Source organism: Tarenaya hassleriana, unplaced genomic scaffold (genome assembly GCF_000463585.1).
Source record: "Tarenaya hassleriana unplaced genomic scaffold, ASM46358v1 Cleome7, whole genome shotgun sequence".
In the NCBI taxonomy this organism is placed as follows: Eukaryota; Viridiplantae; Streptophyta; class Magnoliopsida; order Brassicales; family Cleomaceae; genus Tarenaya; species Tarenaya hassleriana.
In genome coordinates this window covers 1,788,306-1,809,278 of record NW_010969548.1, presented here as the reverse complement: position 1 = coordinate 1,809,278, position 20,973 = coordinate 1,788,306, and the positions used below count along the sequence as shown (strand labels likewise).

The window sequence follows — 20,973 nt, the reverse complement described above, 5'->3', positions numbered from 1 at the left end:
CAAAAACCCGCCACACGAGATCGGGTACTCGCGAGATCCGATCGCGAGATCCAAACCCGTGAGTGACTTAAAAAAATCTGTGCAGAATCTTTCCCAGCATCAACAACGAAACCGAGGCCGAGATTCGAACAGAGACGGATTCGAACATCAACACTACAAATGAAATCTTACCCGAACAGAGAGAGAGCAAGACAGAGACGAGGCAGTCGAGCAGAGGGGGAATAAAGTTGTGAAATAAGCCAGACAAGGCAGAGTGGAACAGAGACGAGGGAGGCAGATTCGAACAGAGAGACGGAGAAAATCGAAGGCGGAGAAAGAGGAGAACACCGAATAGATAGAGATAGAGACGAAGGGAGTCTGAGCACCGAAGACGAGACTAACGACAAGCTTGAGACGCAGACGACGAGACATGAAGGAGGCAAACTGAGACAGCCGGCGAAATGGACTAACGGAGGGAGACACATACGGTGGAGACGAACAGAATCGAGGGAGAGACGATGAGACGGCGAGACGACGGAAACAGAATCTATGGACCTATCCAAAAAAAGTATGTAGTGCTTCCACCATGGATGACTAAAAACAACTTCTAAGAAGGAACGAAGAGAAGACAAAGAGAGAGTGAGTCTTTGACAAAAAAAAAAAAAAGAAAAGGAGGTGAGAGGTTGACGACGATAAAGAGATTAGGTAGAATAAAATTAGGGTTAGGTTAGAATTAGGTATTTTGTAAAATTATTAAAAATAAAGGATATTTTTGGAATTTTTGAATATTATCGGGTATCCGCGAGATAACCCGTCAGAAAATCTTTAAACTCGAACCCGAACCCGAAACTCGGGTTTTTCATCTCGTTAAACCCGTTTTCTATCTTGTTATCTCACGAGTTACATGTTTTGGATACCCGTGAGACAAGGTACCAGTGAACCCGCGGGTCTCGGGTAAAAATGCCCAGCCCTAATATTATGGCATGAGAGGATGTCTGTGATGTAGCGTCGTTGCGTGAGAAGAGTTCCCTTACTTGTCCGGGTAACTTCAACACCAAGGAAGAAAGCTAGATCACTGAGATCCTTGACGGAAAAGCGTTGAGCTAAACGATCAATGAATTCTTGTACCGATGCATTGTGACTACCGGTGATAATGATGTCATCCACATAAACAAGGAGATAGATGACAACATTATCACGGTGGTAGATAAACAAAGAAGTATCAGAGAGAGAGTTACTAAACCCGGAGTGGAGGAGAAACTGGCAAAACTAATTTTACCATGCCCTCGGAGCTTGCTTAAGACCGTATAGAGCTTTGTGAAGTTTGCATAGAGATGAAGGATTATCTCGATCGATGAATCCCGACGATTGGGTACGATAGACATCTTCATGAAGTGTGCATTGGAGAAAAGCATTGTTGACGCCAAGTTGTCGTAGAGTCCAACCTTTTGACACGACAATGCTTCGAACGGTGGCATGTTTGATAACTGGACTGAATGTATCAGTGTAGTCAATACCGGGCCGTTTGTTGAAATCCCTTTGCCATGAGACGAGCTTTGTACCTGTCAACAGAGCCATCAGATAAACGCTTAGTTCGAAAAACCCACTTATAACCAATGACGTTGTAAGACGGGTGTGGAGGTACAAGACTCCAAGTGTCGTTGCGAAGCAAGGCATTAAACTCCTCCGTCATCGCACTTCGCCATTTTGGATCCTTCAAAGCCTGCGAAACACACGTGGGTTCCAAGTCTTGGGAATGGTCAAGAGTGGTGGATAAGGAGATTTTAGGGTTAGGTTTGGTGATGTGGTTTTTAGCCCGAGTGACCATTGGATGAGTGTTGGTGGTGACTAATGGCTCAGTGACGATTGGTGGAGGGTAGGCCGATGTAATAGGTGGACTATGTGAGGGATCTGAGAGTCGAGATGGTAATGGTGAGGTAGTATCATGCGGGTCACGGTGTAAAGAGTCTGACGAGGGGTCGTAGTGTTTAGTCAAGGGTGAATCGGTGTGTTCTGGAGATGAAGGAGCCAAACGTGGGAGCATCACGGGCGCTGATGTGTTTGTCGACGGCCAAGTCGGAACAAGTGAGGAGTGAGAATGGGAGGTAGATAGGGGTGATGTAGAACCGACGTTAGAGGCCGAGACGAGACGAGAGTAAGGAAACTCAGACTCGACGAACTCAACATGTCGGGATACATATAACCACGATGTAGCAACACGGAAGCAAAGAAAAGCATTTTGTGTAAGAGAGTAACCAACAAATATACAAGGTGATTGGGAATCAAGTTTGTGTCGGGAATACGGCCGAAGCCATGGGTAGCAAAGACAACCAAATGTGCGAAGTTTGGAGTAGTTTGGTGTGACAGTGAAAAGAAGCTCAAAGGGAGACCGATGACCAAGAACCGACGTAGGAAGATGGGATAAAACAGCACGTAGTTAGGTCTGCATGTCCTCTTGCCGAACAAGGAAGCCCATTGTAGCTATTACATAAATGAATGGTTTTTTGTTCGTGTTATTAGAGTAACGTACAATTTATTACGTACAGAATTTCCAGTAAAAATTCTAAATTTACGTAATAACAATGATATCTTTCTACACATACACCAAGATAATTTTTTGGTATAATTTTTTGGTGTATCAAATTTTACTACATAAAATTTGAAATTTAAATTACAGTAGCAATTTCATAACACAGAGATACGACCGATAAAAACACGGTAGTGCATTTGTTTTCGAACCTAATAATAGTTTAATGCAATACATTTCATGAGGGAGATAAGACTTTTGATTGTCTAACGTAGGAATTTCATTTGGCTGTTTTTTATACATAAAGCATCATGTTACATCAATTTAAGCACGTGCACGTCACTTTTTTTAAAGATCTTTTTCTATTATTATTATTTGTCCAAATTATATATATGTATGAATTAATGTATGTATATGTATGTTAAATTTTGATGTTCTTACAAGTAACATTATATAAATAAAATTATAAATCTCCGGTGACCAATATGCAAAGGAATTTGGTGTATGATGATGGTGATCTTCAATGATCATTCTATACATCTATCTACCGATTATTTATTGGTTTTCAACAACCATTTAATCGTATTATGAAACACATTTTCGTTATTTATTTTGGTCATGAGTTCGATTCCATTCTCCAACAAACCTATATGTGGTTTACATGTTTCACGTGATTTGCAGGTGATTGGAATAAGAGAATTTATCACCGCACCCAAAAGATTATGGTTGGATATCCAACTTTACCAAAAAAAACACTACAAGAAAATTCTCGTATAGCTACGGAACTTGCGACGGAAAATTCCGTCATACAAAATTACGATGGAATACGACGGTTTAGCGACGGAATGCGGGAAAAATTTTTACATCTCAAAGAGTCGTAAAATCCGTCGAAAATTTGCGACGGAATGCAACGGAGATGTTGCCGTCGCAATAACAAACATTATTTGCGACGAAAATTTCCGTAGCAAATGCTAATTTTAATTATTTCTAATTTAATTTATTTATTTTTCAGAATTAGCTACGGATTTGCGACGGAAATTTCCGTCGCAAATACTAATTTCATTTATTTCGTTATTTTCGATGAAAATTTTCAAATTTTCGCGGTTTTTATTTCGTTTTGCGACGGATGGCGTCAGTAATTTCCGTCGCAACACGAAATAAAAGCACCGACTTCGTCTTCTTCCTTCAGACTTTGAAGTTTCCAAAAAAAAATCTTAATCTTCTCCAATTTTCTTCCAACGTTGTTTTCCTTCAAAATATCTCTAAGATATATCAAAGTATGTGTATATGTATATGAGTGTGAATATGTATATATGAGTATATATGGATTATATATATATATATTTTGTGTGTGTATATATGTGTATGTATATTTTGTGTGTATGTATGTTTATGTGTTGTTAATGTGTGTGTATTGTATGTATGTATGTATGTATGTTTGTGTGTGAATGTGTATATATATGTGTGAATGTATATGTGTGTGTTTATATATGTGTGTAAGTGAATGTGTATGTATGTGTGAATGTGTATGTGTGTGTGTGTTTATGTATGTGTATGTGTATATATGTGAATGTGAATATGTATGTGTATGTATATGTGAATATATGTGTATATGTGTGTGTTTATGTGTATGTGTATGTGTTTGTGAAATGTATATGTGTATGAGTATTTATGTATGTGTATATATGTATATGTGTGAATGTGTATGTGTATATAGGTGTATGTGTATGTGAAAATGTATATATGTACGTGTATATATAGTATATAATTTGTTTATATATATTTTTTAAAAAAATTTTAAAACATTTGCGAGTCGCAAATTGCGACGGAATTATCCGTCACTTTCCGTCGCAAAACGCAGATTTCTTCCGTCGCATATTAACGACCGTTATACGTTTGCGACACGCTATAGCGACGGAAATAAGTCCATCGCATTCCGTCGCAAATTCTTAATTGCGACGGATTTCCTTTGTATTTGCGACGGATTTTTCCGTTGCTATATAACTGTTTTCTTGTAGTGAAAATGAAATATATATAAATATTCATCCAAATTTAGATGATTTAATGGTATAAATATTTTTGTTTCAGATTTAAATCTAAATGTCATGGAAGAGATATTCATCCGGATTTGTGAGATAAATTTTCAGAATATTAAAAAATATATTTTTTTCTAGTTTTTGAAATTAACAAAAATATGTGCCACGCAAAAAAAAACGCGTCAGTAAAAGAAAACTAATAGGCCTATTGGACTTCCACACGTGACTTCAAATAAGGTCCCATAAAATGTAGGTCAACGGTCAACGCTACGGAGAGAAAAAATGGGCTTTTTGCTCTAAATAGTAGGCTTTAAGTGGGCCTTCAGGTAGAAGCCCATGTAACGCTGGTGAATGGTCATCAACCAATCAGCGGAGGAGGAGGAGTCAAACGTCGTCGTCTTCAGAAAATAGAGCACCACAACCCAAAAAGCAGAGATTTGAGATTTTATCTTTTTTCCAAAATCGAAATTGGATTTCTTACTCAACAAAGCACTTGCGAATCGCTATTCCAATAACCGCTTGACTGACGTGTCGCTGGCCCCACACAAAAGGACTTGGTATTACTGATTAATTAATTTATAAACGGACTCGGGAGGTTTGTTACGGTGTTGCGCGAACCACACTATCCCGATATACCCCTCTCCCCCTACTCCTCACCTCTTCATCTTCGTCTCCGCCGTCTCTGTCTCTGCTTCGTCTTTACCTCATCCATGGCGTCTTGCGCAACCGACACGGCGGCGGCTCTCCGAGCAGCGGAGTGCAGGGACGGAACCGCCGCGGATCACATGAAACTGATCTCCATCTTCGTCATCTTTGCCACGAGCGCCGTTGGAATCTCTTCGCCGGTTCTCCTCGCGCGGTATTTTCAGGGGAAGCCTCTCTACGACAAGGCGGTTCTGGTGATCAAGTGCTTCGCAGCCGGCGTCATTCTCTCGACGTCGCTCGTCCACGTTCTCCCCGACGCGTACGACTCGCTCGCCGACTGCCACGTGGCCTCCCGCCATCCGTGGAGGGATTTCCCCTTCTCCGGGCTTGTGACGCTGATCGGAGCCCTAACGGCGCTGTTGGTCGACTTGACGGCGAGCGAGCACGTCGGACACGGCGGCGGAGGATCGAAGGTTGAGTATTTGCCGGTGGGGGGGAAGGAGATGACAGATGGGAAAAGCGGGGCGGATTTGGAATTTTCTGAAAGTAGTGAGGAGGAAATGGTGAAGATGAAGCAAAGATTAGTGTCTCAAGTGCTTGAGATTGGGATAATATTTCACTCTGTGATCATAGGAATGACGATGGGGATGTCGCAAAATCAGTGTACGATCCGACCATTGATCGCTGCGCTTTCGTTCCATCAGATTTTCGAGGGCATGGGCCTCGGCGGCTGCATCGCTCAGGTAATTCCCTAATCTTCAAATTCCACTTACCTCAATCTGTTAATATCTGATTAAGATTTCAAGTTCCTTTGTTTGGTTTTGCTGCACATTTACCAATACTCTTTCAAGACATTTTTTTTTTAAATTTTGTCGTATATTTTAATGGAATGTCTAATTGTTTATACAATTGATTAATTAATCCATCTTTTAATTCCACACTATTGATGATAACTAGGCGGAGAAATACGCTTTGTTTCCTCATTGGATGTCTATAAAGATCCCTCTTTTATATTTGTCTGCCTTTTGCAAAATGGCAAGATCGCCATTCTCCTTTCCAGTTCCTCTCTCCACATCTTCAAAAACTTTAGTTTTATACTTTTATTATATTCGTTGAATTATTAAAGTTTTAATTTTTTTTTTGAGAAACAATTTCAACACCATGTTACTTAGCATATCAGAAACAAATTTTGATGTCCTGACAAAAAAAAAGTATCTTTAGAGGCTCCACTCTGCCAAGTACATGTCGACATTCTGCATACGTCTTTTCATGTAATTTGTTAATAGAAATTCTGTCTATATGCTATTTTCATGCCGATTCGTTCGTGCGCCTGTTTGGTTGAAGATGACGAAAGGGAATCATCTGGGCATGATTCTCTCGGCCAAATCACAGCGCCTTAGCATTATTTCTGGTTTATTGATGTCATGATGATTGATGCATCTGGGTGTCCATATCAGGCATGAACATGTGTAGATTAGATTGTGCTGATTCCCGGTGATGGATATTTCAGGCGGGTTTTGGGGCGGGGACAGTGTCATACATGTGTATGATGTTCTCGGCCACAACCCCGGCAGGAATACTTGTAGGGATGGTGGTTTTCTGGGCAACAGGGTATGATGACCGTAACCCGAACGCCCTCATAATGGAAGGGTTATTGGGGTCACTTTCATCTGGGATTCTGATATATATGGCCCTCGTCGATCTCATCGCCTTGGACTTCTTCCATAACAAGATGATGACGGCCGACACCGTGTCTGGTTCCCGGCTGAAGAAGCTGTGTTTCATGGCTTTGGTGTTGGGTTCTGCTTCCATGTCTCTGCTTGCTCTCTGGGCTTGAAGTTTGTGACCCCCTCTTGTAACTAACATGTCAGCCAAAAGAGAATAATGGCATTGATGAAAAGTTGCATCTAACCCTTTTGGGCAAATTTCATTTGAAATTGAAACAAATATTTACTGAGATTTGCTCTTTGGTATTTTTACTGCAATTTTGCATGGTCCATCAGAAGAAATCGTAGACTTGGATCAAATATATAGCAACCAAATAGAACACAAAACCCACTTGGTCACCCAAAAGGAAACCAAGGGTTGGAATGAAACTCAAATGGACCGTCCATTTCTATGAGATCTCTGTATATTAAATGATTACCAGAATGGACTATGGAGTATTAACAATTTGAGACGTGGGAACAAAAAGAGTGAATAAAGAGATGATCCTGTATGGGTTCTGCTGGGAAGCAACTTTGGTATATTCCACAGTGTAATCTCAGCATGTCTTTTCCCAAAGCACTATATAAGTTTTGGTTAGATAACGAAAAACGTTTCTGTAGTTGCTGTCGTAGTTTCAGTCCATGAGTTTGTAGCGTTTCTCTTGCACTCCTGAAACCCCCATCTGTATCTCTATGATTGTGTGAAGTGGCATCTGTTTAAAAACAAAAAAGAATGACGAGAATTCATGTCTGAATATTCGTATTCGGACCGTAGATGCTTGCTTCAGTTTCGGTTTGGATCTCGGATTGGTTGGGGATATATCATAATAGATAGTCAATTTCTCGTGGTTTATAGATCAAAACTCTCAAACAAGACAAGCGGGAGGGCGTGCTTACCTCGATGTGGGGTATTTCTTTGAGGGGCCGATCTGCAAAATAGGCATACAATGCTCTCAGCACGGCCTACAACAGCAAGAACAGGGGATAGAAACTCAACGGCGTTAGAAACTGATGGTCCCAAAACATGTATTTTTTACTTCCAAAACTGCAGAAGAAACATCATCAAATGAAACAGATTTACAGAAAACAGACATGTATTTTTTGTTAGTAGAAAATAAAAATAAAATCCAGGGTTTAATCACAGTTTTACCTCCAAAGTTTAACTTACAGTCAAATTTCAGAATCAGTAGTTTTAAATGATAACCAAGAAGTTTTTTATAAAAAATATTTCAATTTCTTCAAATCTACTTTGGATTATGAGGTGTTACCTGATGAGATATCACAACGACAGGAGCTCTTTGCCGTTCTAGCTCGATAATCACAGGTTCAAGCCTGCAATGTTAAAAGCAGCAACATTCTGAGAGTTGGTTGAAGGCGGAAATTTTCATGCATGTTTTTATACAAGTGAACTCAGGAAAAGCTAAAGAGTGTACCTTTGAATTACATCAAGATAAGATTCTCCACGAGGGTATCGGTATCTCAGCTTATCCTTCTTCCGAGATCTGCAATTTGATGCATGAGAGGATGAGTTACAGATGGTTTCAATGGAAAATTGTGCAACAAAACTTCGTACTCTTTGTGGACAGTTAAGTAATACAATAGTACGGTTCCAAGTTATCTAGGAGTTTTCATGTAATTCATCCTCATCGCCTTAATCCCAAGTTAAGTAATACAATTGTACAGCTCCAAGTTATCTAAGAGTTTCCATGTGATGCAGAAAAAATGAAAAATAAGATACATAAACCCTTTAATGCAGTATCAGGGTTTGATGATGGGCAGATAACAGGTTTTGTGCCCTCGGTAAACTCTTTCAGATCCCATCACCAAAGAATTATTTTATGATTTCAAGAATGCTTCCATGACCATGTTTAGTTTATTTTTCTTGATGCTTTTAACATGGCATACAGGATCAGCAGTTTTCAGTTAACAAGAATCAATAACACTTTTTTTTTTATAAACACTGCTTCCATCAAATCAACTTACTCATACTCCTCGGGCATGTTCTTCTTTATCTCTTCATATGTCATTCCATCACAAACTCCAGCATTTATCTCATCAAGGGCACGCCATTGCACCTATGATGAACAGAAGAGAGAATGATTTCTAGATATTAATATTTTATCACAAGATTTTGAAAGAGATTCCCGGATATGCTTACCTTAGGAAATCCAGCTATAGAACTCGCTGTTAAGATTGTTCTCTGAAGAGTGCTGGTCCATATCTGAAGAAAAAATGACAACTTAGATCCAATGTCTACGTGCGTGGAAAAATTGAAACGTCATAAGACAGGTTGATTAATCATAAACATACTCCAACGAGTGTTTTTTCAGGGCTGAGATAAGCATAGTACAATGTATTTAAGCCAAAAACCATGGCCCACATCCAATTAGTCGAGTGTAATTTGTACACCTTTGTTTTTACATATACATGTATACAGACTAATTCACCAAGTTCAAGAGATATTGGATTCACTTTAGCCTACACGATAGATCAGGTGTAGTGGTGAGACATCCATCCAATGCCAAAATTATTGGGATGTAACCTATGAAAGAAAGGCCATCAAAAGTGGACCGCTATAGGCATTACTATCACATGTGCGGCAACAACAGAATGCTTAAGTCTACATCAACCTAGTATCTGTTTGGTTACTGAATTTACCTCTAGACATCCCACCTCTGAAATAGATTTCATGTATAACTTCTATCATGGATTTGCAACAAATGATAGAACTATAATATGAGTTGGTGCTCACTAGAAACTTCTATAGAGTTCCATATGTATGGTGATGGATACACATTAAACCAATGACCCTTCTTCTCACACAAATGCCCATAAATCGGCTGTATCACAGATCGTTAGTGTTGGTACTTGGTGATACTTACCGAAGCAGCCTTTTCAGATTTCAGTCGCTTCTCGACAAAGTTAGCAAGTTTCTTGGCGTAAATTTCTCCCGATCCACTGTTTTTCACAGTTAGCATAGATAACGAAAACTCACATTTAAAACAGAGGGGGGGGGGGATACACAAACCAAATTAAATTAGCTTATAAATGAAGATGTGATCTTCTGGAAAAGGCGATGTCACGAAGTAACCACTGAATCAAATGACTGCAGATCAGAGAGTTACTTATCGATGTCTCACATTCTAGTGTCAGGCAGTGACTGAGCAAACACTTGTTTATCAAGCGCTCAAACTCAAAGTTTAACTTACAGTCAATGTAAGCAAGAAAATACATACCTTACTACACTGTCCCCTCCAATTCTGCCTCTAACATTATCCATACTCTCACCATGCCTAGTGAGAAGTATTGGGCGAGGAGTGAGATGCGTATTTACCTTAAAAATATTACAAACATCAGTGACTTCTAAAAACCATGGCATGCAATGAATTGAGCCAGATGATACATTTCTTATACTAGTTTGACATTTGTATCATTACAAGCACCATATATGCCTGGGCTAGGAATCAACTGTATAATTTACTATGCTGATTCAGTGTAATGTTAATATCCTGAAGACACATTGATATGTACTAACGGTAATACACCAGGTCCTGTATCACAAATCCGTACCAGGAAAAACACAATTCTTCCAGGTAGGTAACCGCTAATATTATTCACCTGCAATCAAAATGGAATAATGGACATAAAGCGAAAACCTCCATATACACTATTGACAAGTTGTAGAAAAAACAAATCTGATTATTTTATATCTGGTGATAAACACCTTCAGCTAAATGATTATTTGTAGAAATAGGTAAGCAACATACTTGTATCTGTCCACCATTTCCGCTGACCATATCAATCATTTTGATGTATGAACCTTCTTCTACAGGCTCATAAACCTGTTGAGGTAAGAATATATCCAACATGTGAATCTGATATGAAAGCTACAAGAGAGACTAAGGGAATTGTGCTTAACCAGCAAATAATTAGGACATATGTAAAAGATACAGCTTTGTATAACGACCCTTTCATAGTTTGCTAAACGGGTTCTGAAGTCTCGGCACCCTGCTTCGAAATCTGGCCTGCCGAGGAGAGAATACTGTCAGCTAGCAGGTGAAAGAGGTGAATTAGACAAGAAATTTAAATTACTGAGAGAGTACCATACTCTTCTGCGTAGTCAGGACTTTGCTGAATTTTAAGGCGTATGTTTCTTTCAATTATACGTTCGTCATTGCATAGTGTTTCCAGGAAAATTATCTGCAGTCAAGAAAGAAATAAGTAAATCAGATGCCAATAACAAATTTCATATCCAATACATGGTCATGTTCCCAGGCAAGAACAACTCTGTTTTTGCATCTAAGGAATCCATAGATAATCATCATGGCTACGTCATATGCACTTTCTACTTTATGGCACATAAAAGTTTGTGCTTGAATACAGGCTGTACATGAGAATGGCATCATACTTATACAAGGAATCTCAGCAATATCTCGACGCTAGAGCACAGTACCTTACACTTCCCTTCAGCCATTTTCATCAGCATATTCCGACGAACCCTGGTGCTATTAGTTGCATCAAAGACTCCAACCTACAATTAAAAGCTACTTACCTTGCAGGATATGACAAACCAGGTGATAAGTTCTAACGGAAAGGTACTTACTTGACCACCTTCCTGCATCCAGGCTATCATATCCTCCATTGCAAGCGCTGCTACCTAGTGGCATGTCATATATTAAAACTATGTGCAAAGAAGAAGATAGTGTCAACATTTTCCAACAAATTGAAATGTCTCGCATTATTTTGTGAATATGAAGCTTTTATGTGGAGTCTACCATAAGCAGAAAGACATCATAGAAAGAGACAATATCCAAGAGGATAAGCTAAATCATTCTGCTTCTCCTTTACCTCATTGCGTGCCTCTACGCCATCTGGATTGTCAGCACGAAAGAAATCAGCACTCTGCAACAAGGCCATATATCTTTTCTATCACAAAAGTCCAAAGAGAGAACAAAAACTTACAAAACCCATTTTTTCACAACCAAGCTTTACCTGATTAGTTCCATGTTTAAGGCGCCGATACTGTAAGAACAGGAACAATGACTGAGTCAATTTACCCTCACAAACGTTGCATATTTGCGAACGTAGATGAAAATAACAAGGAGTCACTGTAACAAATAACAACCTTTCCAACGTTGAAGTGTTTCGTATCATGTCCCAACCAGCGTAGATATCTTGTTAGCTTAGCTGCAGTAAAAGTCTTCCCTCGAGCTGGCAAGCCGACCTAATCCAAATCAATTAGAGAGAAATTCTACAAATCAGAACTTCAGTTACCTGAATTAACTTATTCTAAACAAAATTCATAGCTAGAGTTGTATCCATCTGTCAACAACTAAACCAGCGCACACAAGTAGAAAGACCACATAGAAACTATGAAAAAATTTGTGAGGCAGAGGAAGCTACCAGGACAATCGCTAAATGTCTATCCTCCTTAGGCCCAAGCATTTGATCAGCTACAGCCGCCGCGGCAACAGCTCCTGCAGCAGCTGGCATTGAATTCTAACAATTACGAGGGACAGACAGATAAAAGAACATTATCAGACACCAATGAAGTTTCAGATAATCCAAATGGTATGACAGAAAATAGATTAGTGCAAACCTTGGTTTCTATATCAGGTTTGGTATCGGCCATAAATGAGCTTGAGCTAGAAGATTTGACAAGCCTGGGGGAGCCAACACCTCGATCAACAAAGAGTCCCCTTTGACAATCTTGCTTCTGAAGAGGTGAGTGGGTCCCCACTGACTTCGACTCAACTGTTCCTGAAGCAGAAAACACCTTTGAAGGATCTGGGATACTGACCTCCATTTCCTACGGGTAAAATGTTATAAAAGTGATTAAATTAGGACATACATTTGATATACAAAAGCAGGCTCAACATTTATTATGTGGCTAATGGAAGTAGAACCTTTACAGCTGGAGGTTGATCAACCTCAACACCAGAATCTTTGGAAATATCTGATGCGGAGTTCAAGGCATCGCTCATACGAAACAAACCAGAGGCTGTAAGAGACCGTGGATTCTCAGCATTGTTAGCTGCATAAACATGGGCTGAGTTTGCAGAAGTTGCAGGAGCAGGAACAACATAATGCTCGAGATCAAGCTCCAAAGTGCCTGAAGGACCATTCTGCAAGAACCTCAAAGAAAAACGTATTTTTAGTGGGAACCTTCTCCGAGATTGACATGATATTTTCCAGTCAGACCAATTTGATATATCCGAAATCCTAACAGAGAAATACAATCAGGGTAACAAAGAAAGGGGCGAGAATAAACGCACTACCTCAGCACCCGATGGAGCAGCATTTATACTGACATCTGGAACGTCACGAACAGTGGATGGCTGAAGGTTCTCACGGTAAGCTCGCCAACTAGCAGCGAGATCAAATGGAGAAACTCTGTCGGCGTTGATGAACACCCTGTACTCAAGAATCACATCTCCTTCAAGCCTAAACAGAGCTAATTTCGCATCTCCTTGCAATGATCCTCCTGTAAGAAGCCGATTCGGACCCTCTTCCACTATACACGGCGCATTACTGTACTTTGGCTTCAACAAGAACTTGAAATCGAAAGTCTCTAAAATCAACACAAAACAAAAGCTTAGATGAAGAAATTGGATTGGAAGCACACACGAGTAACAATGAATACATAACCAAGACAATCATTATCATTCTCGTTTCCCACGACACTAAGCAAGAAGTACCCAGTATCGGAGTTGGGTCTCCATCAAATAACGGAAACAACACGTGCAACATGCTCTCTGCCTTCCATGAAATACTCAAAACCGTGGAAACGCATCCTCCGAATTGAAGAAATCATACCAAAGGGGGAAAAATGAAACCAAAAAACGATACCGTGGTTAGGAGGAACGACGAAACTCAATTCCCACATCGACGCGGATTCACGTTGCATCGGAAGCTACGCCAAAACGATAAACCAAAGTAGAAACACGATCAGATAAACGAAAAACGACGTCGGAGAACACGAGGACGACGAAGAAAATAGAACCCAACGCTCACGGCTTTGGAAGAATCCCAGGAACCGATGAGGGGAACAGAGCCGTAAACATGAGGGGTAAGGTCGCCCTCGATCTTGTAATTCTCCATCTTCAGCGAAACGTAGAGCTGACCACCACCGCCATTGCAGCCATCCTCCTCCTCCGCCTCAGTGTTCCTCGATGCACCAGTCCCCATGGATTGACCTTCCTTGTCTTCTGCGATTGGAACGAAAACTAGGGAGGGGAGAGAGAGAGATACGTTACAGATGAATACAGAGTATTCTCAATGGATAAGAGATCTGATAGAAAGCGAAGACACGAAGCCGCTGCGCAGCTTATTTTCTCCTTTTTGGCGTTTCTCCGGAAAACTTTTTTGTTCCTCGCAGTGAGAGCTTTGGGATAAGGGCAGACACGTGGTTGGTGTATCGGGTCGGGTCGGGTCGGATCGTAATTCAGGCTTCTTCCGATTGTTTGATCCAGGTCGGGTTTGTTTGGGGTTTTATTGGGCTGAGGGGCCCATTCCTTTGACTAACTGGCACTTTTGTTTTAGTGGGCGTTGACTTTTTAGTATAAAAACTTTTTTTTTTTGATAAACGGGATGTTTTCCCGAGCCTTCGATCCGACTAAATTCACCCTAGATTCGGGACCATTCTTTGTATATGGATCTAGGGATGGGCGCTTCGGTTCGGTTCTTCGGAACCGGACCGAACCGAACCATTAAAATGGTATTTTTCTCGACCCGAAACCGTTGTTATTTCCCGAACGGTACCATTTTTAGAGAACCGAATTTTTCCGGAACCGAACCGAACCGAACCGAACTTTAAAAATCCCGAAAAACCGAATATTTTTAAAGAAAATCTAACATTTTTTTTAATAAAACTCGGAATCGAACCGAAACCGAACCGAACCGAACCGAATACAATAAAAAACCCGATTGGTACCTATTTTTGTAAAACCAAAAGAATTGAACCGATCTATTCTGTCCCGAATCTGAACCGTTTCCCGAAACGTCCACCCCTATATGGATCATTTTGATCCAGAAATTACATTATTTTAACTAACCGGCCACTTTGTCACCTCTCAACCATTGGACCACCAACCGTTGGGTTTAGTTACAAAAACTTGTGCATATATACAGTATAGATATGCATGCATATAATAAATATTACGCGAAGCTCACAAATCACAATGACATCAACGGTATATACATACTTCCAAGTAGTGATGTCAAATTGGGTTAGGTTTAGTGGGTTAACCCAACCCATTAATGATTATATTTGGGTCAATTATTTGGTCATTTTTATTTAATGGGTTTGATGGGTTTTAATCCATTAAAATCATGGGCTTAAAAAAGTAGCCCAATTAACCCAATTAGCCCACCATACAATAATCATTTTATTTTAATTCTGAAAATCCAAATTCTTCAAACCCTAATTCTCTGACCTCGAACAACGTTTTTTCCTTCTTTTCCAAATCACCGATAAGGTGATTCAGTTTCTTTTTTTTTTTTTTTTTTTTTTTTTTTTTGTTTTTTTTTTTTTTTTTTTTTTTTTTTTTTTTTTTTTTTTTTTTTTTTTTTTTGGATAACATTGGGGAACCCCCGTGACTACCTACCCTTACAAACGGAGACGAACTGGCCACCACCCGCGCCTAACAGTCCCCATGAACCTCAGTCCGCCGGACCTGGCCACCAGGCGCGCCTAACACTCGGGCCGTAGTTGGGCTTAGGCGCCTGCAGGTCAAACCCCAAGCCCACGACGCACGAGCCTGCGACACACGCGTGGGATGTAAATCAGCCCGTTATGACAGGCTGGCAGGCGAGCAGGGCAGATGGAAGAAGGAGTGACAGGAGGATTCGATCCCCCCACCTCAAGGAGTTGCCCCCCTGCCTTCTGCCACTTGACCTGGCCCCGAAGGGCGGTGATTCAGTTTCTTCCTTTGATAGTTGTGATTTTTGTCGAGTTTCATCTGTATTTTCATTTTCAAAAGGTAATTCTAAACTTTGGCATGTTATTCTGTTCAATTTCGCTTATAAGTCTTTTAGTTTATGAGATATAGGTTTTGTTCGTACTTTTGCTGCGGCTGTTGGCTTTCTATTTTCTGATTTTGTATTTATTCTTGAACTTTAGATATAATTTTTCTGTGAAACAGTGGAATCATACAATTATTGGTTTCAATTATATTTTATAATTAACGATTTTGTTCTTGCGTTTATGGGTTTTGGTCAAATTTTAGTGGCGTATGCAATCTGTTCGACTAAATGCTTGAATGAAATAGACACATATTTTATCTTGTACATATATACGTATGTATATATACAAAAATATGTATGTATTTATATGTATGTATATATGTGTATGTATATATATTTTCACGTATTATTTTTTTCTTTTACTTTATATAATATTTTGTATATGTGATAGTCATTGAAAATTAGAAACATAAGAAAGATGTTTCAATTCAATGATATTTTTGTTGTATATGAAAATTAAATGGGCTGATTGGGTTGTAATGGGTTTTATGGGTTGATCCAGCCCATTTAATTATTGTTATTGGGTTAACCCAACCCAAACCAATAATTCATAAAACCCAAATGGATTGGGTTCAAGTGGGCTGGGTAAGCCACCATGACATTACTACTTCCAAGTAATATTCTACTTATGTAGATATATATAAAAAAGAATTTATTGCATGAATATGCCTTAATAAATGTTTTATTATAATTTTTTTTCTTGATATATAGGTATAAATCATCGAATTTTTATTATATTTTTTATTTGAGTTTTTTTAATTATAATAATAATAATAAAGATGAAATCTTTATAAGATAAAAACAAATTATTTGTTAAATTATTTTTGTCAATTATATATATTATTGAATTTGATAGGATAAAATGATGGGCCAGTTTGTGTTTCTTTTGGGCTTATTGGGCCTGAGAAATGAGTATGCGGTGGTGCTCCGGACGCGCGAAATCCAAAATTTTCAAAAAAACCCAAAATCGAATTCGACTATCAAAAAATTGAAAATTCTCAGATGATGTCTCCCTTTTCCCATCTCCCTTCACCTACAGATGAAGATGAATCGCCGATGAGGAGAAGCGGAACGGTGATTCTTTCTTCTCGCGATCCGATTAAGAACTTTATCCGAGGTTTGTTTTCGATAATTCATCCGTTTTTAAGTTTCAGCGTCTCTTTAATCTAACTATTGCTTCGCCATCGAATCGAATTGGAGCTTGGTTGAATTATCCCGTCCTGTGATCGATATATATTATTCGTTGTGTGGAATTTCTCTGTTCCGTCTTTAGATTTCTTCTTGGAAATTTGTCTCAAGGTCTTTACACAGAAACTAGCAATGTCATGTGATCGATCATCCAGGTGATATCGTTATCTTTTCCCTTTCTGACTAGCTTTAAAAAGTTACGAAATCCAAGCCTGAAATGTCAGTTCGATCGGTGATTTGGTCTGCTGCAAACTCAGCAGAACACGAATTTGCTAGTTTGTTCGTGGCTTGAATCTGAACTTTAGCTCCAGAGACAGACCATTGGTTGAGTTTTGGAACCAAAGAGTTCGGTAAATGGCTATAAGAACTGGGTTAGACAATTGCAATTCGAGCTAAAATGTTCGAAATGGTCATGATTCTAAATGATCATCATGTCCATTAACTGTTACCACGAATGGTCATATCTTCAATTTGTTAGATGCATAAATCAATGGCCATTACTTGCATCATGAGTCTGCTATTTCTATTGCAGTTTAGGTGGAATATTCTCCGGATTCGGAAAAGGTCGGTAGCTATGAATCGATCCCTCGAGAAGACGCACGTCAGGCTCCTAGCTCGTGACCTCCTCCGCCTCTCACCATCGCCGTCAGACCCAACCTCATTCTCCCTCGGCAGCGCGTCTGTCTCGCGTGCCGAGACTGTCGGGACGGTCGTTTCGTGCGACCTCACGCCCAAATTCCTCAAGTTCGCGGTCGACGACGGCACAGGCTGCGTCACGTGCATGCTCTGGCTCAACCACCTCACCTCCTCCTACTTCTCCCGCTGGAAACCCTCCACGGTGAGCCTGGTCGCCCGTGCGGCGCGTGACCAGGCCGTGAAGGTCAGGATCGGACACGTGGCTCGTGTCCGCGGCCGCATCACGTCCTACAGAGGTGCGTTGCAGATCACCGTGACCGTCGTGGTGATGGAGAGAGACCCAAACGCCGAGATCTTGCATTGGTTGGAGTGTCTCACTCTTGCCCGAAGATGTTACCGTCTCGTATGCAATTAGGCGCTTAGGTCTTTTCTCATTCGGATGCGAGTCTAGGGTTTTGAATTTTGTAATTAAAAAAAAAAAGGGTGATTTTGAAATGGTAAAATGAAATGCTATCCTATGAACAAACGTTTGTTGGACATTTTTGCTCTATTTCAATTATTTATAATTATTGATTAAAAGAGTACCAATTTGATTTTTGATTAATGTAGCATTATTTCATCATACCCTCCACTACATGGATCATTTATTCAATTTCATTAACTATATATCCGCTATTTTTTTACATAGTTACTGACTAAAACAACAAAAGAAAATTACAAAAAACACCGATGCCATGTTTAACTCAACCCATCATCTCAAACGTTTTAATTTTCTTTGGGGGTCCATCTCTTTTTACCGTACAGTTCCATTAACGTTCAAGTACATTGCAAAAGAAATCACAAATAAAACTTACACTGTCTAGCAGAGAAAACAAACTGAAGCATGCCCTCTCCAACCAACCGCATTACCCAAATTCTCATTTTGCAAACAGCAGCTTAACACTTTTGGAATTGTGGACATATCGACTCAAATCAAAACCCGACATATAATTCCCACCACCAGCAATCAGCATGTATATGTCCAGACGAAAGCCGGTACAGAAAAACAAAAAAAAAATTAGAACATCTTAAGATGTCTTTTCCTCACCTGCTTCTTTTGCAGGCTCGCTCGTCTTCTCCTCTTCCTTCTTTGTTGATGGCGCCGCCGCCTCCACAGGTTTCTCTTCGGTTTTCTTCTCCTCAACTGTCAACTTCTCAATAAGACCAGCTGCTTCCGATGCATCTTTGCTCTCCTCTTCCTTTTCTTCGGATTCGGCAACTTCCTTGAACTTTTGCATAAATGTTTTGTTATCTGACAAGTCAAATTGCATCGATTATCTATCCACACTCAACGTTCTTCGTTACATGAGAAAATATAGTGCCTTGACGATGGGCAACCAAAAAATTTGAACAAAAAGATAGCCCAGAAAATTGCTAACGACTCGGGACCAGATTAACAGAGGAAAACAACACCACTCTACAACAGTTTCCTGTGCTAGGCCCCTTGACCACACAAGATATTCTGAGACGACCAGGTCTATTAATTACTATGGTAAGCTTAAACTTTTGAGCATTAAAGTCACAGCAATTTTGGCTTCCAGCCATCAGCAACTTGTATACGCACATGCTCAATTAGCTCTAGAACAAACAGCAGATTAAAAAACCAGCACAACAGATGATTTACAAGTTATGTCATCAGTGTGTTCGGAGGCTGAGATACAAAGGGCCAATATCGAGTGTAACCAGAAGCAACAACGTAATTAACATCTCAAAACAATCAACAATATAACCCTTAACATGCATTCAAGGAATACCTAAAGTATCTCGAGGTCAGCCGATGATTTTAGACATAAAGCCCAGAAACTCCTGATGAAGATGAACAGAAATGATGCAAATCCTATGTGTGGCAGAAGCAACCAAACAAGTAATCAAAAGGTTAATGCCAACAAAAGGGACTGTGTCGATCAAAAACCATCTAATCACAATCAACGACCATATATGAGAGACATTTGCAGGCAAGCGCTGAAACGGCGTGGGAAATATGTAATAAGTTTTTGGTATAAAAATATGTAATAAGTTCTACCAGGCAAATCACAATATCCATAATCACTCACTTTCAACTGATGCGAAACGGATGCAGAAGAGCTCATCCTTCAATTCACCATCAGAAAAGTCAGAGGCATGCCATACGCAGGACTTTTCATTTCCCACGTGTTCCTGAACGGTCATGCCCGGCAAAACTGCAGAATTTTCGAAAAGAAACAAACATAAGGATTAACGGAACACCGACCCATTAAAAACCTATAATCCAAAATTCGTGAGCAGGAGACCAGAGGAACTCACTGAAATGATTGGCGCAGATCTTCAAAGTTTTGGATTGCCTCATAACGAGACGAATTTTGCCAGTCTCCTTGTGCTTCAAAAACTTAACAGTACCCGCACCTCTCTCCTTCCACTGATTCCCATCTTTATCAAACCGATACAGCTTCGATTTCCTACGATCCACAGTAAAATATCCAATCGAAATCTCAGAACCAATCGCAAACTGAAAACCTAGAAATCCAGAAAGCAGCTACAGAAACGATCAGATCCGGTCGACATAGACAGAGATCACAAGGACCAGAGACTCGAGCAGAAAAATATACATACAGATCGAGTGTGGTGTCTTCGCCTTCTTCTCCGGTAGTGACGGCGACCTCCTCGAGCTTGACGATAGGAGCGACCTGAGCTCCGGTGTCCTCATCCTCGTTGGCTCCGGTCTCTTCCTCTTCTCGGTTATCGTGCTGGGGTTCGGTGGTTGCCATTTTAGCAAAACCTAGCAACGCCGTTCACTTGGTTCGGTAATCGGCGCAGCGGAGGAGCCAGAGACAATTGGAGAATTTTTGGGTTTTGGTGACAATGGGGAAGTAAATGAGGTTTTATAGGAGACAGGTCGTGAAAGGAAATGGAGTTTTTGACGTCCCCTTGACGCCAAGTATGGATCCTTATTTGGGCCTGTTTTGAATACTTATAAGCCCATTTATGAGCCCAATATTACTTGACCTATATAAGGCTCACATAATAGCCCAATGTCATTTCCTTTTTTCTGATACAGCCCAAATATTATTCTTTATATTTTTAAACAAATATATACTTTTACTCTTAAATTGCAATAAATATTTAAACTACAAACTAATTACGATAAAATATTTTTAAATCGGACAAAATTTCCGAAACCTTTCAAATAGAGCTACAGAAAAACAGATAGAAATAA

The 20,973-nt window shown here is 39.9% G+C and overlaps 4 protein-coding genes across 7 annotated transcripts; 2 read left to right on the top strand and 2 right to left on the bottom strand.

Annotated features, from left to right (window-relative positions):
• Positions 1-5,135: 5,135 nt before the first annotated feature.
• On the top strand, positions 5,136-7,162 carry LOC104800752 (zinc transporter 6, chloroplastic). Its single transcript, XM_010523661.2, has 2 exons — positions 5,136-5,930; positions 6,698-7,162. Exons 1-2 carry the CDS (start codon positions 5,253-5,255, stop codon positions 7,022-7,024), a joined length of 1,005 nt encoding a protein of 334 aa, XP_010521963.1. The 5' UTR covers positions 5,136-5,252; the 3' UTR covers positions 7,025-7,162.
• A 116-nt stretch (positions 7,163-7,278) lies between these two features.
• LOC104800751 (6-phosphofructo-2-kinase/fructose-2,6-bisphosphatase) lies at positions 7,279-14,257 on the bottom strand. Of its 2 annotated transcripts, XM_010523659.2 has the most exons (23): positions 13,908-14,257; positions 13,743-13,806; positions 13,172-13,464; positions 12,800-13,018; positions 12,493-12,702; positions 12,297-12,392; positions 12,019-12,117; positions 11,886-11,915; positions 11,742-11,795; positions 11,497-11,550; positions 11,347-11,424; positions 11,002-11,093; positions 10,861-10,918; positions 10,661-10,735; positions 10,464-10,511; positions 10,130-10,227; positions 9,776-9,851; positions 9,052-9,114; positions 8,877-8,968; positions 8,327-8,395; positions 8,162-8,225; positions 7,791-7,856; positions 7,279-7,606 (listed from the first exon to the last, which is right to left on the bottom strand). In XM_010523659.2, the coding sequence occupies exons 1-23, from the start codon at positions 14,079-14,081 to the stop codon at positions 7,529-7,531; spliced, it is 2,250 nt and encodes a 749-aa protein (XP_010521961.1). In that variant the 5' UTR covers positions 14,082-14,257; the 3' UTR covers positions 7,279-7,528. The 2 variants fall into 2 exon arrangements, with proteins under 2 accessions (XP_010521961.1, XP_010521962.1); XM_010523660.2 differs by lacking the exons at positions 13,743-13,806; positions 13,908-14,257 and having other exon boundaries at positions 12,800-13,028; positions 13,172-13,292.
• A 1,167-nt stretch (positions 14,258-15,424) lies between these two features.
• LOC104800748 (CST complex subunit STN1) lies at positions 15,425-18,798 on the top strand. Of its 3 annotated transcripts, XM_019201069.1 has the most exons (3): positions 15,425-15,874; positions 16,957-17,034; positions 17,638-18,798. In XM_019201069.1, the coding sequence occupies exon 3, from the start codon at positions 17,680-17,682 to the stop codon at positions 18,154-18,156; it is 477 nt and encodes a 158-aa protein (XP_019056614.1). In that variant the 5' UTR covers positions 15,425-15,874; positions 16,957-17,034; positions 17,638-17,679; the 3' UTR covers positions 18,157-18,798. The 3 variants fall into 3 exon arrangements, with proteins under 3 accessions (XP_019056614.1, XP_019056615.1, XP_019056613.1); XM_019201070.1 differs by lacking the exon at positions 15,425-15,874 and having other exon boundaries at positions 16,885-17,034; positions 17,643-18,798; XM_019201068.1 differs by lacking the exon at positions 15,425-15,874 and having other exon boundaries at positions 16,887-17,034.
• On the bottom strand, positions 18,576-20,623 carry LOC104800749 (ran-binding protein 1 homolog a-like). The gene is made up of 4 exons (XM_010523657.2): positions 20,370-20,623; positions 20,064-20,215; positions 19,835-19,960; positions 18,576-19,032 (listed from the first exon to the last, which is right to left on the bottom strand). Exons 1-4 carry the CDS (start codon positions 20,522-20,524, stop codon positions 18,809-18,811), a joined length of 657 nt encoding a protein of 218 aa, XP_010521959.1. The 5' UTR covers positions 20,525-20,623; the 3' UTR covers positions 18,576-18,808.
• Positions 20,624-20,973: the final 350 nt, after the last annotated feature.

What these genes read in the sequence shown, in the direction of transcription:
- LOC104800752 (XM_010523661.2), top strand. Translation starts at nt 5,253, where the DNA reads ATGGCGTCTTGCGCAACCGACACGGCGGCGGCTCTCCGAGCAGCGGAG. An exon ending in TCGGCGGCTGCATCGCTCAG is followed by an intron (nt 5,931 to 6,697) that starts GTAATTCCCTAA and finishes TGGATATTTCAG; the next exon opens with GCGGGTTTTGGGGCGGGGAC.
- LOC104800751 (XM_010523659.2), bottom strand. Translation starts at nt 14,081, where the DNA reads ATGGGGACTGGTGCATCGAGGAACACTGAGGCGGAGGAGGAGGATGGC. An exon ending in AACCTGATATAGAAACCAAG is followed by an intron (nt 12,393 to 12,492) that starts GTTTGCACTAAT and finishes CGTAATTGTTAG; the next exon opens with AATTCAATGCCAGCTGCTGC. An exon ending in CTATAGCTGGATTTCCTAAG is followed by an intron (nt 8,969 to 9,051) that starts GTAAGCATATCC and finishes TGTTCATCATAG; the next exon opens with GTGCAATGGCGTGCCCTTGA.
- LOC104800748 (XM_019201069.1), top strand. Translation starts at nt 17,680, where the DNA reads ATGAATCGATCCCTCGAGAAGACGCACGTCAGGCTCCTAGCTCGTGAC.
- LOC104800749 (XM_010523657.2), bottom strand. Translation starts at nt 20,524, where the DNA reads ATGGCAACCACCGAACCCCAGCACGATAACCGAGAAGAGGAAGAGACC. An exon ending in GATCTGCGCCAATCATTTCA is followed by an intron (nt 19,961 to 20,063) that starts GTGAGTTCCTCT and finishes AAAATTCTGCAG; the next exon opens with TTTTGCCGGGCATGACCGTT. An exon ending in CCGTTTCGCATCAGTTGAAA is followed by an intron (nt 19,033 to 19,834) that starts GTGAGTGATTAT and finishes TTGACTTGTCAG; the next exon opens with ATAACAAAACATTTATGCAA.